We start from the raw sequence: 17,115 nt of genomic DNA on the forward strand, positions 1-17,115 counted from the left end.
AGCTCATCCCTTACAGGCTGGACAAAGGCCCCTCCCGGCTCCGGAGTCTTGGGAGACAGCGATATCACTCTGAAAAGAGGACAAGAAGCGGCCGAACCGGGGGTGCGTCCCCAGGCCCGTCGAGAGAGCCGAACCCCAGGGCCACCTCACTCCACGTTGTCATCCGGCCCGACTCTCCCAACCGAGGCGCCCGTTGTCCCAGTCCCTCGGCCCCAGGCTCCGGGAGAAGCAGGGCGGTTGCCTGGTGGAAAGGGCACGGGCCTGAGAGTCAGAGGACTTGGGTTCTCAGCCTGGCTCCACCATGTGTCACTTCACCTCTCTAGGCCTCAGTTCCCTCTTCTGTAAAAGGAGGTTGAAGACCGTGAGCCCCACGTGGGACAGGGATCGTGTCCAACCCCATCCGCTCGTACCTACCGCAGTTCTTAGCGCAGTGCCTGGCACCTAGTAAGCACTTAATAGGTCCCCTGAAAAAGGGAAAGAGGCGCTCTCCCTCATCCAGTGGAGGAACGGCGCTGGCCTGCTCGTGCCCTTTCCCCGTACCCCAGTTCGTAGGCCTCCGGGAGGCCCCTGGGGAGTCCAGAGGGACCCCAACTGGGTAGCGGGCTAGCATCCCTCTGTGACAGGATGAGACGGGGATGAGGCTCTGTCCCCCTCCTCGGGGTTTTACAGCCTGCCGTCTCCCTGTGCGGTGAGGGCGGGGAGGGAATCGGCTCATCGCGTGTAGGAGTAACGTCCCGGGTGGAGAGGAGCAGAGATGACCCCCTGCCCTGCTCCCCTTCCCTACAGACCCCGGGAGAGCCTCACTGACTGGGCGGGGCCAAGGTACAGACCACCTTTTCTCAGCTCCCGTCCGACAGGCCCCACTTCTGGGCCAAGGGCAGGCGTTTGCACGCAACTGGTCGTCTCCTAGGTGGTTGTGACCTTAGTCGTTTTTTTCACGCTTACTGTGTGCCGAGCACTGTACTGAGCGCTTGTAATGTAATGTTGGTATCTGTTAAGCGCTTACTGTGTGCAGAGCACTGTTCTGAGCGCCGGGGTGGATACAGGGGAATCGTGTTGTCCCCCGTGGGGCTCACAGTTAATCCCCATTTTACAGCTGAGGTAACTGAGGCCCAGAGAAGTTAAGTGACTTGCCCACAGTCACACAGCTTGGAAGAGTACTCTATGACAGTAAACAGACACACCCCTGCCCACAGTGAGATCACAGTCTGGAAGTGGAGGCAAACGTTAATATAAATAAATACTTTACAGATATGTGCAAGTGCTGTGACGGGGGATGAATGAAGGGAGCAAGTTGGGGTGAGACAGAAGGGAGCGGGAGAAGAGGAAAGGAGGGCGCAGTCAGGGAAGGCCTCTGCCCCCAGCGACGCCTGCAGAGAAGAGGGGATGAGAGTGCCGCCCTCCCAGAGCCGGGACCCGGAGGGAGGAGACGGAGCCGGTGACTGGGAAGCAGTGCTGTCAGATGACAACCAGCCGGTCGGCTCTCAAGCCTTTGGTCGTCTCTTCTGTCAAAAGTCGATCCTGGCCACCCACATCCTTTACGAGGTGTCGGGAATTAGCCCGGACCGTTTGGTTTGTCAGGTATTTCGGATTTCCTAATAGAAATGCCCCGTGGAACCGCAGTTCGTTGTGGTAGGGCCAACAGAGTCGTATTCTGGTTGACGAAGTCTCATATTTTTCCCTTAGGAATTCAAATCGCTTCTTTTTCCAATTCATTTTCTCCGAACCTCTGAAAATAAATGTCACTTCAGTATTCAGCTTAAGAGATGCTTTTTCGGTGTGATTTATCTGTTACCTGCATCTTAATCGGGCTTTTTGTCCCCTCTGTTTTTTGTTTTACTTTCAAACAGCCTGAAGTACTTGAACAACTGAGTGGGCTCAAAGAATTTTGGATGGATGGCAATAGACTGTCTTTTATCCCAGGGGTAGGTATCTTATGTTACTAAATATTCTCTCTTAAACATTCACCTTTCTTAGAGGGTTTTTACTCTAAAGAAACACAGATGCTTTAGCACTCCAGTTTGACCCCCTATTTTATTACTTTAAAGTAAAACAGTCGTTTTACCTTCCCAGCTGTGCTTCTGAAAACACTGCCCCTGCCGTCCTCTTTTGTTTGCCATCGTTTAAGGCATTTTAGTGTAACTTGAGATATTCGTTTTTCTGTGCCGGAAAGAGTTCTTACATATGACGTTACCCTGGATTCGGCCCCGTTCTCGGACTTCCCTCTGTGCTTCGTCGATCTAATCTAAAAATGCACATGGAATAGCCATTCAGACCATCGTCACAGATTGTCTGTACTTCGGCAAAAAGTAATTTTTCCGGTCGTTCTTACCTTGTGAGCTAGTCACGCCCCTGGGGTGCTTCAGCATTCCGGCAGAGCCGCGCGGCTCAACGGAAAGAACGGGGGGCTGGGAGTCAGGAGACTTGAATTCTGGTCCCTGGTCCCCCACTTATCTGCTGCGTGACCTTGGACGAGTCACTTTTCCTCGTCTGTAAAATGGAGATTAAGTACCTACTCTCTCTCCCTCTGAGTGAGCCCCAAGGGGAATAAGAACCGCGTCCAATCTGATTATTTTACCTCTGTCCAGCATCTAGCACAGTGGTGGGCTTATGTTGAATTGTAGAGAAGCAGCGTGGCTCACTGGAAAGAGCCCGGGCTTGGGAGTCAGAGGTCATGAGTTTGAATGCCGGCTCTGCCACTTGTCAGCAGTGTGACTTTGGGCAAGTCACTGAACTTCTCTGTGCCTCAGTTACCTCATCTCTAAAATGGGGATTAACTGTGAGCCTCACGTGGGACAACCCGATTACCCTGTATCTAACCCAGCGCTCAGAACAGTGCTTTGCACTATAGTAAGCGCTTAACAAATACCAACGTTATTATTACTCGCCCAAGCCCTTAGTACAGTGCTCTGCACACAGTAAGTGCTCAGTAAATACCACTGATTGAGAGTAAGTAAGTGCTCAGTAAATACCACTGATTGAGAGTAAGTGTTTGACGCCATCCTTATGATCATTATTATTATGAGGCCACCAAAAAAAAAAAATCCAGTTTATAGCCTGCACCCCAGAACCGAGAGATCAGATGGTGTGTTGCCAAAATTTCTTGTCCACATCAGCCGACGCGCATTGGCCGTGGGGCCCTCCCGACGGATCCCCTTCCACTCCCCACCCCCCGATCCTAACCAGGGTCGGGGTCCTCGGGGTACAAGACCAAGCAGAGGGGTCGTGGTAATCGGAGGATTACCCAGTGCAGTCCTGGTGATCGGAGGAGCCCTTGGTTCCGCAGGGTCGTTGCGGAGTTTCTCCAAGGTCCAGCTCTATCTGAGGATGATGTCGTCGTCATGTGCGTCCCCCCCACCCCCACCCCGGAACCCTTCTGGGTGGATGGGGCCCATGGCAGTCCTTCGGGCCAGTCCTCCCTCTCCCCCCAGGCTGCCTGGGAACGGGGAAGCAGCGTGGCTTAGTGGAAAGAGTCCGGGCCTGGGAGTTAGAGGACGTGAGTTCTAATCCCGGCCCTTCCCCTTTTCTGCTGTGTGACCTCGGGCAAACCGCTTCTCTGTGCTTCACTTTCTTCATCTGTAGAATGGGGATTAAGTCCGTGAAGCCCCATGGGGGTCGGGGACCATGTCCAACCTGATTAGCTTGTCTCTACCCCAGCGCTTAGTACGGTGCCTGGCACATAGTAAGTGCTCAACAAATATTAAAAACCAAAAAAAAGAGCGGGAGCCACCTGGGTGTGGCTTTTAGAGAAGTTCCCGGTCCAAGATGCAGGCGTTTGTGGTAGATGACATCAGCCTAACCTCTGCTTCTTCCCTACAGTTCCTTGGAAACTTGAAACAGCTGACGTACCTGGATGTTTCTAAGAACAGCATCGAAATGGTTGAAGAAGGTGTTTCCGGCTGTGAAAGCCTGCAGGATTTGCTACTGTCGAGCAATTCACTTCAACAACTGCCGGAGTCCATCGGTTGGTTCTGCCTTCTGATTAACGCGGGGGTATCTATCTTACTGTGGCTCAGAGCTCTGAAATCTAGGTAGCCTACACATCTTGGCTTCAGAGCCCCCCTCTTTAGCTGTAGACGTTTGGAAACGTAAAGGCCGTGGGCTTGGACTGTGGTATTGTGATTCCTTTGGCTCGAACCAGGCGGGCTTTCTCTTGGTTCCGTTTGAACTGAAGAGACTCTTTCACCTGTCAGCCCAGCGTGCGAGGTAAAAGTGACCGGCCCGCTTCAGCAGAGCGAACGAGATTTCCACCGGCCCTGTTTCGGAGAGCTCCGATTTACGCTGGGTCGGGCTCCCTTTTATCGCCGGGCGTGCCGTCTGGCCTTCACATCCCGGGCAAGGGAGCCTGAGCATCAGTGCCAGCCCCCCGCGGCAACGCTTGGGCAAGTCCTGCTGACGGCAGCGCTCGCTCGGCCGATGGCTTTCCCTGCCCCTCCCGCTGCGGAGGCGGTCATCCGCGGGAGCTCATCGATTGGGTCCCTATATCCCATCGGCGACTGGTCCTGGCCGGCAGCCAGGAAACGAGGGAGGAGTTCCGAGGAGGGGTTGATTAGTTGATTATTTTTTATGGTTTTTGGTTTTTTTGGTGCAGCTTCCCCTTTCCCTCCAGATTGCAGTCTCATCTTTCATAAGAAAGTCACAAACGTAAAGTCTGTTCCAGTGAGCTCAGTTAAGCCTTCAATTACTGGGTAAAAAGTCCACGCTGTCCTTTTTATCTTGAGCCCTCAGGTAGTCAGAGCTCTCTGACTTTGGACTTTAACAGAAGTGGATTTTTTTTTTTTTTATGGTATTTAAGTGTTTACTATGTGCCAGGCACCGTACTAAGTCCTGGGGCAGAGACAAACTAATCAGGTTGGACACAGTCAGTCCGTGTTCCACTTGAGGCTCATAGCCCTAATCCCCGTTTTACGGATGAGGGAACCGAAGCACAGAAAAGTTCAATGACTCCCCCTGAGTGACTCAGCGGACAAGCGACAGAGCCGGGATCGGAGCCCAGGTGCTCCGACTCCGAGGACCTTGCTCTTTCCCACCAGGTCACACCGCTTCTCGGGTGATCTCTAAGACTGCTTTTCTTCCTTTCCCTCTTTCCAGCTTCCCAGTCCGTTTTTCAGGTTTGTCCCTGCACGGGTGAAACACCCTCTGTGGCGGTCAGCGTGTTAAGAGCCGGTTACGGGTCGAGGCCTGTGATGAGCTCTTGGAGCGTGTAAGGGTAGAAGGTCTAACGGGGGAGAGCGGACGGACGCCCGACCATTTCATGAATCCTACGGTGGCCCAAATGGTTTCGTGATCCCTGCAAGCGCCAGCTGGTGCCTGGAATGACTAAAGTGTGAAAGGTCTCCCAACAAGGCGCTGGGCGTCTTGTATCTGCTAGTTCTTGGTGACACAGAGAGGGCCGCTCGGCTCTGCGAAAAGTACCACTGATTTTCGGAAGCTGCCCGTACGTGCAACTTTCTTTTTGAGATGGAAGTCCACCTCATGTTCTCTTATTCTCATTCTTTCTCCCCCTCCCCCCGCCCACAACAGGTTCATTAAAAAAATTGACAACACTAAAAATTGACGAAAACCAGTTAATGTACCTACCGGACTCCATAGGGGGGTAAGTATTTTGTTAAGTAGTGTTTTGTTAATAAGTCCTGGGTTTTATCTCTGCATTCAGTTGAGATTCACACTCCCCAATCGCCCTCAGGCAGGGGAGTGGCAACCTGTGTCCTATTCAAAGGACCCACGTCCCTCGGGAATCCAGTCCAGGGTTGAATGGCCTGCTACTGCCCAGCTTTTACTTATCCGTAGTCGCCATTCACGGTGTTTCCGATTCATTCATTCAGTGGGATTTATTGAGCGCTTACTGGGTGCAAAGCAGTGTACTAAGCGCTTGGGAGAGTACAGTACAACAGCATTCCCCGCCCACAACGAGAGGTGAGCCCGTTCCCACCTGTCCTTTCTGGCCATGGGATGGAAACCCGGTGGTCTCAGCTCTCTTCAGTGAAAACCTCTCAGAGCCCCGTGGGCAGCTTGACCATCTTCTCTTCTTCGAGGAGAGCGATTCGGGTTCCTCAGCTCTCTCTCTCTCTCTCTCTCTCTGGGTTCTTCTTGCACCGCCTGACTCCTCTCTTAGTTTTCCAGGAAGAGGTTGAAGTCGTGGCCACGCTAGGCCCTATATTTCCCCGAGGGCCTTAGGCCGCATCCCGGGCGGAACAGAAGGAAGGTCGTCAGGTCCCTGCAAGTTCAGTCAAGCTCCTTTTCACTGGCAGCACAGTCTCACTTTATCCCGAGACCTCGTTCGGCCGATTTTTCCCCATCTGGAATCCATCAGGAACGGAATCGGCCTCGGTTCCAACCCCGTTTGATTTTTGTTCTGATCTCAGATCACATCTGGGGGAGAATGCAAGCGTTGGGTGGTAGACGCCAGTAGCCCGACTCGTTTCGTTTCTGCCGACAAAGCGCCTGTAGAAAAATCGGCCTGTGTATTTTGATCCCGGGTGTCTTGCTCGTCATCCTTGCTCATTAAATTAGTAAATTAAGGGCAGTTATAATTATAGGCCATACAAGTAGAGGAGCTAGAGAAAAAGCCGTCTAATTTCCTTATCTGATTTGGAAAGTCAAACCTCACGGGCTACTGGGTACTTGCAGGATCCTCCCTGTATCAATCAGTCAGCCATCAGTCGGTCCTCTCTTTCTCAGCGTGAGATTTGAGTTCATAGATTAGAAGACTCGCCTCTTTCCTCGAATGACATCACCCATATCATCCTGAGAAAGTCGAAGCACCTCCAGAGAGCAAAGTAATCCTAGACTTGCTGAAGTAAATTGCTACAGTGTGGAGTTGTGGGTTTCGTTTCCTTAAATGCCTTAGAGACTTTCAGGTTGGCTGTTTCCGAACGTCTGGTGAGCCTTTCATTTTCGGTTTACCGTCTATTAAATCCCCCCGGCCTTCCGAACGTTTACGATTGCGGCAGATGGGCCGCACCCAGCGGCTCAGGGGTATCCGTCATTTCTCGTTCTCGGGAGTTAGAATTACGCTACTCCCGGTGGCCTGCCCGCCGCGGGTTGTGTGAGAGGAGGTGGCCTCGTGCCTTGTGTGACTCAGGCTCGGGGTCCGGGGACACTGCAGTCTCGGGTCTTTCGCCCACAGGTTGGCGGGGGCTGGAAGCAACCGGTCGAATTTAAGTGAAGACAGACGCAAAATAAATCCCAGATGGGAGGAAGAAGGGGAAATGGAGATGTATGTAGTTAATGTTTAAATAGTAGGGTGTGTAAGTCCATCCATCAGTGGTGTTTATCGAGTCCTTACTGTGTGCAGAGCACTGTATTGGGCACTTGGGAGAGGACAGTACGTCAGAGTTGTTAAGCTCATTCCCTGCCCGCAGGAATCCTACAGTCTAGAGGGGGAGACAGTTAATGTACGTAAATTACGGATCTGTACATCAGTCTTCATTAATGTTGGTATTTGTTAAGCGCTTCCTATGTGCAGAGCCCCGTTCTAAGCGCTGGGGTAGATGCAGGGTCATCAGGTTGTCCCACGTGAGGTTCACAGTTAATCCCCATTTTACAGATGAGGGAACTGAGGCACAGAGAAGTGAAGTGACTCAACTGTGGGCAAGTCACACAGCTGCCAAGTGGCAGAGCCGGGATTCGAACCCATGATCTCTGCCTCCCAAGCCCGGGCTCTTTCCACTGAGCCACGCTGCTTCTCATCTGTACGTCAAGCGGTTAATACAGTGCTCTGCACAGAGTGAGCGCTCAGTAAATATGATCGATGCCGTGGGGCGGAAGATGAGATACTAGCAAGTCGCTACACATAGAAGGGCTTTGGGTGGGTCTCGAGGGCCCTTCTTAATAACGATGATAATAGGCGCTTCCTCCGCGTCGGGTGTCGTGCTGAGCCCTGAGGTAGACGTACGGTTATCAGATCAGACGTAGGCCCTGCCCCACACGGCGATCGAGCTTGGATCGCCTGATTCCCGGTCCCGTGAGCTTTCCACGAGGCACCCGACCCTCCCTCCCCACTCTCTCTCTGTATCAAATTAGCCCCCTCGCGTGAGTGCAAATTCCAAATCCGAAGGACGCATCTAGTGGCAGCCGAGGGGCAGGTGCCCGGAGAATCCGGAGCCTGGGCTCTCTGTGCCCCTGCCTCCATCGCTTCAACAGAAGGGCTTGGGTGCCGTCCCCCCCTCCCGGGCCGGTTAGAGGTCGGTGGCCCCAGCCACGCCCTCAAGCTAGCCCAGTCCCCTCCCCGGAAGGGCAGCCGCTCAGGGTCTGGCTAACGGCGAAGCGGGGGCATAGCAGCGCCCGGCATCGTGGAGAGAGGAGAATGGAGCACAGCGACCTGCCCCGTGACGCGCTCCAAGTCCGTAGCCCATGTCCGTAGTCCGTAGTCCGTTCCCCTCCTCGAGGTCCCGCCTCAGCTCTGGATCTCCTCAAGCCCGTCTCTTCCTCCCCTTCCCGCCGAGGGTTTTGGGTTGCTTTTTGGAAAGCCCACAGCCATTTGGTTTGGTCTCGGACCGAAGCTGGTGAAATGGCACCCTCCTCCTCCGCTCCCAGAAGGGCCCTGAATTTCCCGGACCCTTCTGGACCGCCCTGGGACCCTTTACAATCAGTCCTCTACAGAATCCAAAGCGTGGGGGCCGATTGGGAATTTTCTGTTGAAGGTGGGCCGTGTAGGTATCTGCTCGCTTACTTCAGGAAGAGAGTTGAATTGTTCATAGTATTATTATTATGGTATTTGTTAAAGCGCTTACTATGCGCCAACCCTGTTCTAAGCGCTGGGGTAGATACGATAATAATAATGATGGCATTTGTTAAGCGCTTACTACGTGCAAAGCACCGTTCTAAGCGCTGGGAGGATACAAGGTAATCAGGTCGTCCCACGTGGGGCTCACCGTCTTAATCCCCGTTTTACCGATGAAGTAACGGCGACACGGAGAAATTAAGTGGCTTACCCAAGGTCGCACAGCAGACAAGCGGCAGAGTCGGGATTAGAACCCACGGCCTCTGACTCTCAAGCCCAGGCTCTTCCCGCTAAGCCACGGTGCTTCTCCCACATCATCTGTGTGGTCCCAGATCATCGGTGATTGACCCCACCTTGTCCCCTCTCAAATTGCGAAGACCAAACAGCCCTAGGACTGGGACACCCCCGAGGAGAACCGATCATTCCTGAAGGGAATTTGGGCAAATGTCTTGAAATCCTTGTTAGCTTTGATGTGTCCTTCGTTTAAATTGAGTGCCCGTTCATTCAGTTGTACTTATTCAGAGCTTACTGTGTTCAAAGCACTGTACTAAGCACTTGGGAGAGTACAAAGGAACAATAAACGGACACATTTCCCCGCCCACACTGAGCTTACATCCTAGAAGGGGAGAGAGACTTTAATATTAATAAATGAATGCAGCAGCAGGTGGGATTCGGGGCGGACGTGCCTCGGACGAAAGCCCGCCGGACGACTCTGAAGGAAGCTTGGGAAGCGGAGAACCTGCCGGAGCGTAGGTCCCGGGGAGCGAGCGGGCGATCGACCGTGTTGTCAGCTTCCTTCCGAACCCGCTTTGATTTTTCGTTTTCCACTTCCCAGGCTGATCTCAATAGAAGAATTGGACTGTAGTTTCAATGAAATCGAAGCTTTTCCGCCATCCGTTGGGCAGCTGACTAACATTAGGACCTTCGCTGCTGACCACAATTTTTTACAACAGTTGCCTCCGGAGGTACTCCATTCGTCCATTCGTATTTATTGAGCGCTTTCGGTGTGCAAAGCACCGTACAGAGCGTTGGGAGGGTACGGTACTACAACAGACAGACACATTCCCTGCCCACATGGAGCTCACGGTCTAGAGGGCGCGACTGTGCCGCTTTGGGCTAAGATTTTGTGTGGGTTTTTGTAATTCCTGGAGCACTGCCCTTGGACCGTGCAATTCCGGTTGGGAGTTGTGAACTGATCTTTCTTTTTACTGGTGTATTTTCTTCTGCCCGGAATTTTACAGCCATTAAGGTCTTTTCACTTTGAGCTCTTTTTTTAAGCGGAAGATACGGCTAGATGGTATTGGTGTTGGAAAGTAAATGTCGAAAGAGACGACCGAAAAGTCTGCTCTAAATTTGAAGTTCTTCATCGAAATCGGGGAGAGGTCGTATGTGTCGATTATGAAATCTTCCTGGCCAAGTAGTCGATTAATGGTGTTTATTGAGCACTCACTCTTGTGCAGAACACTGTACCAGGTGGCCGGGAGGGTACGGTCGAGTTACCCACACGCACTGAAAACTGAAATCATTTTTGATCGGCTCTTTCAGATTGGAAGCTGGAAGAATGTAACCGTGTTGTTTCTCCATTCGAATAAACTCGAGACTCTTCCTGAGGAAATGGGTGATATGCAGAAATTAAAAGTCATCAATCTGAGCGACAATAGGTTCGTGATGCCGAGCCTCTTAATTCGTCTAGCTAACCCCTGATGAGCGGAATTAAGCATTTTCATCATCGAAATTGCTCCCCCACCCCCACCCCCACCCCCAAAAGGTGTAAGTGATGTGAAATCCCATCTTCAGTTTCCCCTCGGTCAATAGGGCAGAAGTTTAAAAATAGGATTCATTTTCCCGGACAGCAACTGTCAAAAGTTTCTGATGGTAGGTACGGGATGGTTTTCTGAGATTGCTTGGAGGGAGAAATCCCAGTGCCCCTGTATAAATTCGTGACTGATTCTGGACGTTTTGAGGGCAGATCTGCGTGATGTCACTGTGCTACTGAAAATTGCCACGTTTGGGAGACCAGGGCTGAGCGGAGCTGGGAGTTCAGCCCCAAAACGGTGGGTCGAAACCAAGGCTTCGCTCCCCACAGCTGGAAACCTGTGCGGGCAGAGCGTCCCCTCACCCCCTGGCCGTTGGATCTCCTCAGGGCCCGGCCCTTCCCTCTCCCCTCTTCCTCCCGTCCCGCCCAGGATTTCGTGTTTCTTGTTGGAAAAGCCACAGCCATTTGGTTTGGTCTCCTCCCAGGCTCTCAGTACATTGCGCTGCAGGCAGTAAGCGCTCAGTAAATACGACGATTGATTGGCCCACGTGGCATTTTGGGGGGCCAGCGCAAGTTGAGGCTCCCAGGATCGGTGCCTGGACCCAGCAGCGTCCAGAGTCAGCCTTCCCGGCGGCATCAGTCATCCCGCCGGGAAGACACCGGAGCCGGTTGGTGTCCTTGGCCCCATCCTCATTCCATGTCCATGAAGAGGAACTGGCTTGGCCCCTAGGCCGCCATTCACTGGCCCTTTCCGACCAGGCCCCCCGCACTCTCAGAGCCAGCCCTCCTCCGCCAAGGGGCCACCATCCTGGCTGTCGTCGTCCCCGCTTCCCACTTCCACCCTGACCTTCGAGGGGAAGGGCGGGACGGCGAGAAAGTCTGTCTGAATCTGAGAGCATTGGAAAGTTGCTGCCTGCAAGACAGGCATGCTTCCCCAAAACAGCTTCCTGATCTTTTGGGGCCAGACTGATTTCAGTTGATGTTTTTGTTATGTCCCAACGTAGTAGCCGCCCCAAAATGTCACATGTGGACATAATGCCCTGCTCTTAAATGAGTTGTTTCTGAGTGGTGCGAAGCGGTGGTGTTCTCTTGTAAAGTTTAGACCCCAAAATAGAATTTTATCCCAATGCCCTTTCAAATAATTGATCATGTGACGTTCTTTGCCGTAACACATTAACTTTCCAAGGCTGGGAAACCAAAAACTGCCTCCAGAGTCAATTCGAAAGAACAGTTGGCTTGTAAACTCAGAATGAGGTTAGGAGGCAGAGGACAGCCCAGTAGAAATAATAATAATTATGGCGTTTATTAATAATGTTGGTATTTGTTAAGCGCTTACTATGTGCCGAGCACTGTTCTAAGCGCTGGGGTAGACATAGGGGAATCAGGTTGTCCCACGTGGGGCTCCCAGTCTTCATCCCCATTTTACAGATGAGGGAACTGAGGCCCAGAGAAGTTAAGCGACTCGCCCACAGTCACACAGCCGACAAGTGGCAGAGCTGGGATTCGAACTCATGAGCCCTGACTCCAAAGCCCGTGCTCTTTCCACTGAGCCACGCTGCTTCTCCTGTGTGTTTTATGTGCCAAGCAACGTTCTAAGTTGATCGGGTCGGACCCGGTCCCTGTCCCACGTGGAGCTCACTCTCTTAAGCCCCGTTTTACAGATGAGATGACTGAGGCAAGGAGCAGTTAAGTGACTTAGCCCAGGTCACACAGCAGACGTGGCAGAGCCGGGATTAGAACCCAGGACCTGCCTCTCGGGCCCGTGTTCTGTCCACTAAATCACGCTGCTTCACAGCGTCAAGGGGCCGCCTGCATTTCTCCCAGGCAGAGCTCCTCGGCGTGGGGGCCCGGCCCTCCTCCCGTCCGTCTCTCCAGATGTAACTCCTTCTGGAACCGTATTCTCTTCCTGGGTCCTGCAGTTTTTATGTACTACAAGTGGATAATTGTTGCCTAATAAACCACCGAGGTTCAACCCCCACGCTCGATTTACATTTTCCCATTGTAAATTGTCATTTGTTTCTTTCCGCTAGGCTGAAGAATTTGCCCTTTAGTTTTACAAAGCTTCAGCAGCTGACTGCCATGTGGCTCTCCGACAATCAGGTGGGTATTCTCCTTTTGAACGTATTTCGAGAGAATGGCCGCGACTTAACTGTCCACGGTCAGTTTTGCGGAAGGCAGTTGAGGGGAAGCCGAATGTCCCTTTTTTGACGGGGTCAGAAGACTCCAAGCTCGCTTGGCTTTTGGGGGCAGATTCTGAAGCCTATCGCAAAAGAGTCGATTGCCAATCAGTCGGCGTCGACTGAGCGCTTGCCGTGTGCAGGGCGCACGATCCCCGCCCACGAGGAGCTTTCAGCCCACAGAACCGTGACTCGGTGAAGAAAAATCCAGTCCAGTCTGCTTTCCTCTTATGAAAGCTCGGGGGGTGGGCGTGGGGGGGGGGGCGGAAGGGGCGTGCGTGCGCGCGCCAGTGTCGGATTGGAGGAATGGTACTGTTCCAGGCCTTGAGTCGGCCATAGCTTTTAATGTAGTCACGCTCGACACGATCCTGGAGAAACTGGGAAAATGAGGTTCATATTTCTGATTTTGCTAGGTTTTGCTCGACTGTCCTCAAAGAGTAGCCTTCCCGGGCAACTTCCAGACGAGCCCTGGACTGCAGCCGGCCACCTGGGGCCTTTTGGCCCCGGCATTTTCCCTCTCCTTTCCGGGGTGGCCTCCTTGGAAGATTTCTATTTATTTGTGTCGTCGCCTGTCTCTCCCTCTAGACTGTAAGCTCCTTGGAGGCAGAGAACGTGTCACCCACCTCTGTTGTAGCGTACTTTCCCGAGCACTTAGCGCAGTGCACCGGACTCAGTAAATGCCACTGGTTGGTCGATCTCTTCTGTAGGGGTCAAGGGCGTGATTTCCCTCTTCTTTCTACATCTGTCTTTGGATCTCCACTGCCTCCCTTCGAGACTCCTCACTCACTGCCCCTCTTCTCGAAGTTCTTCCCTGATTTTCCTCCCGTCTCCCTTCGGTCCACGCTCCTCCCCTCGCTCTGGCGTGATGGGTGTTTCTGTCTTCCTCCGGGCTCCTGGTATTTTCCTTCTCTCCATGAAATGACCGAAGCTAGTATTTGTAGTCAGTTACAAAATACCGCCAGTCCTCTTCCTTCGATTCACCCTCTGGCCTTACGCACGCTTGTTAAAACGGGTCCCAGTTTCCCCAAACCTAACACGGGGTTAATACCAGGGTCTCACCCTTTAAGGATTTTGTCCTGATTATTCGCCGTGGGTGGGCGTATAGATGCGTTTTTACTGGTGGGCGGCGACGTAGTTTCAGAGGGCACAGAATGAAGCGTTTTGATGTCGGCGATTAAATCAGAGAGATGTTTAGCATTAACTTGGCGCTTTGAATTTTCCAAGTACTTTGTAACGATTAACCCACACGTTCTCACTGCTAAATGGGGCTGCGGTATTAATTCCCCTCTAAAACATGAGGATAATGAAATAGTTTTGCCAGAGGCTGAACAATGAAGTTGGTTCTATTCCTAAAATAAATGTCAGAATTTGTTTTTAGTTTCAAGGATATACTTTAATCTTGGCCGATCTCAGCCCAGTCCTTCCCTTCCCGTCAGAAAGACGTTACGAAATCCAAAGTCCGTACAGTATTCTATCATTTTGCCTTAGGCGCCCCGTATGAAGGCGGATTTATGTTTCAGCTTTATGGTTCTGTGAACGCTGTCTTTCGTCGGGTGGCAAATATAAAGATAAAATGTTCAGCGCGTTTCGTCGGCCCTCTGTCCGTGGTCCTACTGCGCGGAAAAAAATTTCCAAGCAGTTGCATCTGCCTCGACCGGGAAGTCTCGGACCGTGTGTCGGGATGAAGGTTATTTGAAAATAATTGCCTGGGAGAGAGTGTGGCCAGTGGAAAGGGCAGGGAAGCGGCGGTCGGGAGACCCAGGTTCTCTAGGCCGAGCTCTGCCACTGGCCAGCTGGGTGGCTCTGGGCAAGTCACTGCCCCTCTCTGGCCACCGTAATACCCGTCTCCCCCTTTCTCTGGGCCCGGTCTTCAGTCTATCCCAGAGTTACGCCCAGTGCTTGGCGCCCAGCGAGTGCCAACTAAATGCTGTCCCTCACCTTGTAACCGCCTTTCTTTTCGTAGTCCAAACCACTGATACCGCTTCAGAAAGAGACCGATCCAGAGACCCAGAAGACCGTGCTCACTAACTACATGTTCCCCCAGCAGCCGAGGACCGAGGAGGGTAAGGATCGATTCAAACTGATTATTCCCCTCCGAGAAAAGCGAAGAAGGAAACGTTAGGTGGATTTCAGAGACTTGGCTAGCGTGCAAGGAATTGTGAGGGTCCACCAGAAATGAATTGGTTGAGATCGCGACAGCGACTTCCGGAGAAGGTTGGTCGGGTCAGAGGCCGTTGGTTTAATGATGTTGGTATTTGTTAAGCGCTTACTATGTGCAGATCACCGTTCTAAGCGCTGGGGTGGACACAGGGGAGTCAGGTTGTCCCACGTGGGGCTCACAGAGAAAGCACCGGCGTCCCAGGCGGAACGTAGCAGACCGCGAAACCTTGCACGGTCCCTTTTGAGCAGGGATGGGAGAAGCTTTGAAGAGAGCGGGCCCCGTTCAGTGATATAACTTCCAAAATGTTTACGTTCCACATCGATCCGTCGGTGGTATTGATTGAGCAGAGGGGACTGTACTAAGCGTTTGGGAGAGGACAGTACAAGAAGGATAAGACGAGAAGCAGCGTGGTCTAGTGGGGAGAGCGCGGGCCCGGGAGTCAGAAGGACTTGGGTTCTAATCCCGGCCCCACCACTTGTCTGCTGTGTGGCCTTAAGCAAGTCACTTCACTGCTCTGGGGCCTCAAGTTACCTCATCTGTAAACTGGGGATAAAGATGGTGAGCCCTGTGCAGGCTCACAATCCAACTTGATTATTGTATCTTCCCCAGCGCGTGGTACAGTGCCTGGCACATAGTGAGCGCTTAACAAATCCCATTGAAAAAAAACAAACCCAAAAACCAACAACCCAAAGAGCAATTTGTCAGAACGATCCCTGCCCACAAGGAGCTCACAGTCCAGAGGGGAGGACGGACACGGAAGTGAAAGTGCTCTGCGTCGCGTGCAGTGCCATGAAGTACAGTGGGCTTTCTGAGAACACGGGGGTCGGGTTCTTGAAGAGTCTCCCGGGACAGAAGAGTCCCACGGCTGCCGCCTCCGGCTGCCGCCTCTCCACGCGCGGTGTTTCTTCTGACGCCACGTCTTCCGCCGCGTATCCAGTCGGGCTGTGGACAGGCGGGATCGTCGCCTAGGTCGTCGTCTGATGACTTCAGATCTGTGTCCTTTGGGCATTCGGTATTCACCCCACCCTCAGCCCCATAGCACTGGAGTGTACATATCCCTAAATGACCCTCTCATATGAACGGCTCTCTCCCCCTCTAGCCCGTCAGCGTGCCGTGGGCAGGGAACGTGTCTACCGACGCTCAGGCGCTTTTAGGACAGCGCTCTGCGTACAGGAAGCGTCGAATAAATGCTGTTGATTGATCGACAGCATCCTGGCCAAGGTGACAGAAGGGTAATTCAGCCGCGGACATGTGCCGGGGAGGTTGGAAAGCTACTTGGGCTTTTTCGGTCACACGAGGCCAGGAGTTTTTTGAGGGGGACAGTTCCCCTCTCCAGCGCCGTTTGGAAAGGGAGAAACAGATGATCACAAAGGGAGGGGGGAAGAGAACTGAGCAAAAACGCCGCCAGACTCGTCTGCCTTTGGCCTTGAGCCGAGGTTCGAGTCCCACTTGGGTGAGGGCGGAGGATGACGTGGCATTGAATGTTGCGAAACTTCATTTCAGAGGAGAAGGCAGGGAAGATGGCAGGCTATTGAGGCTGACCTCACGTGCCCTCCGAGGGGTTTCGGTGTTTCCTAATTCTTGCCGCTTGAGAAAGCTCAATCCGAGCCTTGCTCTCTCATTTCGAGGTCTTTTTTTCTTCAGGTTTCAGTCGCACCCTCTCTCACGTTACCAGATTTATCAGACGTTCTGGAAAAGGATGGTTTCTTCTGATTCCTTTTGTCTTGTAGAATCTCCCATTAAATCCCCATCTCATTTACCCCGCTCTCCAAGCAAGGAAAGTTGAAGCGAACGCTGAAGAAGACACTACGGTGGCATTCATCGGTTTTCTAGTCTAGTGATAGGGATCTAGCGTGGCTCAGCGGAAAGAGCCCGGGCTTGGGAGTCAGAGGTCATGGGTTCGAATCCCGGCTCTGCCTGTCCGCTGTGTGACTGTGGGCAAGTCACTTCACTTCTCTGTGCCCCAGTGACCTCATCTGTCAAATGGGGGTGACGACTGCGAGCCTCACGTGGGACAACCTGATGACCCTGTATCTCCCCCAGCGCTTAGAACGGTGCTCTGCCCGTAGTGAGCGCTTAACAGATACCAACATTATTATAAGTCTCACCTTAGACTCATTTGACTCTCAGAACTTCCATCTGGGGAATCAAATGCTCTGGTCAGAGAATCGGCCCCCGGCAAACCCCGGTCATGTGAATGATAGCAGCGAGTCCGACCTTAAGGAGAATTTCCGTTTTGCCTCTTTTAGAGTTTTCTTGGGATTATCCTCTTTCCGGTTGCCTCCGTATTGTCCGT

The 17,115-nt window shown here is 52.7% G+C and overlaps 1 protein-coding gene across 3 annotated transcripts in view; it reads left to right on the forward strand.

Moving 5' to 3' along the window:
* Positions 1 to 17,115, forward strand: part of ERBIN (erbb2 interacting protein) — a 149,514-nt gene that overhangs the window by 97,192 nt on the left and 35,207 nt on the right. For all 3 annotated transcript variants that reach the window (XM_029058874.2, XM_029058885.2, XM_029058880.2), the window contains exons 10-16: positions 1,851 to 1,925; positions 3,820 to 3,964; positions 5,524 to 5,596; positions 9,561 to 9,690; positions 10,271 to 10,386; positions 12,512 to 12,581; positions 14,622 to 14,721. In XM_029058874.2, coding sequence (XP_028914707.1) covers positions 1,851 to 1,925; positions 3,820 to 3,964; positions 5,524 to 5,596; positions 9,561 to 9,690; positions 10,271 to 10,386; positions 12,512 to 12,581; positions 14,622 to 14,721 — 709 coding nt within the window. The remainder of the gene's footprint in view (positions 1 to 1,850; positions 1,926 to 3,819; positions 3,965 to 5,523; positions 5,597 to 9,560; positions 9,691 to 10,270; positions 10,387 to 12,511; positions 12,582 to 14,621; positions 14,722 to 17,115) is intronic.

This window comes from Ornithorhynchus anatinus, chromosome 1 (genome assembly GCF_004115215.2).
Source record: "Ornithorhynchus anatinus isolate Pmale09 chromosome 1, mOrnAna1.pri.v4, whole genome shotgun sequence".
NCBI lineage: Eukaryota > Metazoa > Chordata > Mammalia > Monotremata > Ornithorhynchidae > Ornithorhynchus > Ornithorhynchus anatinus.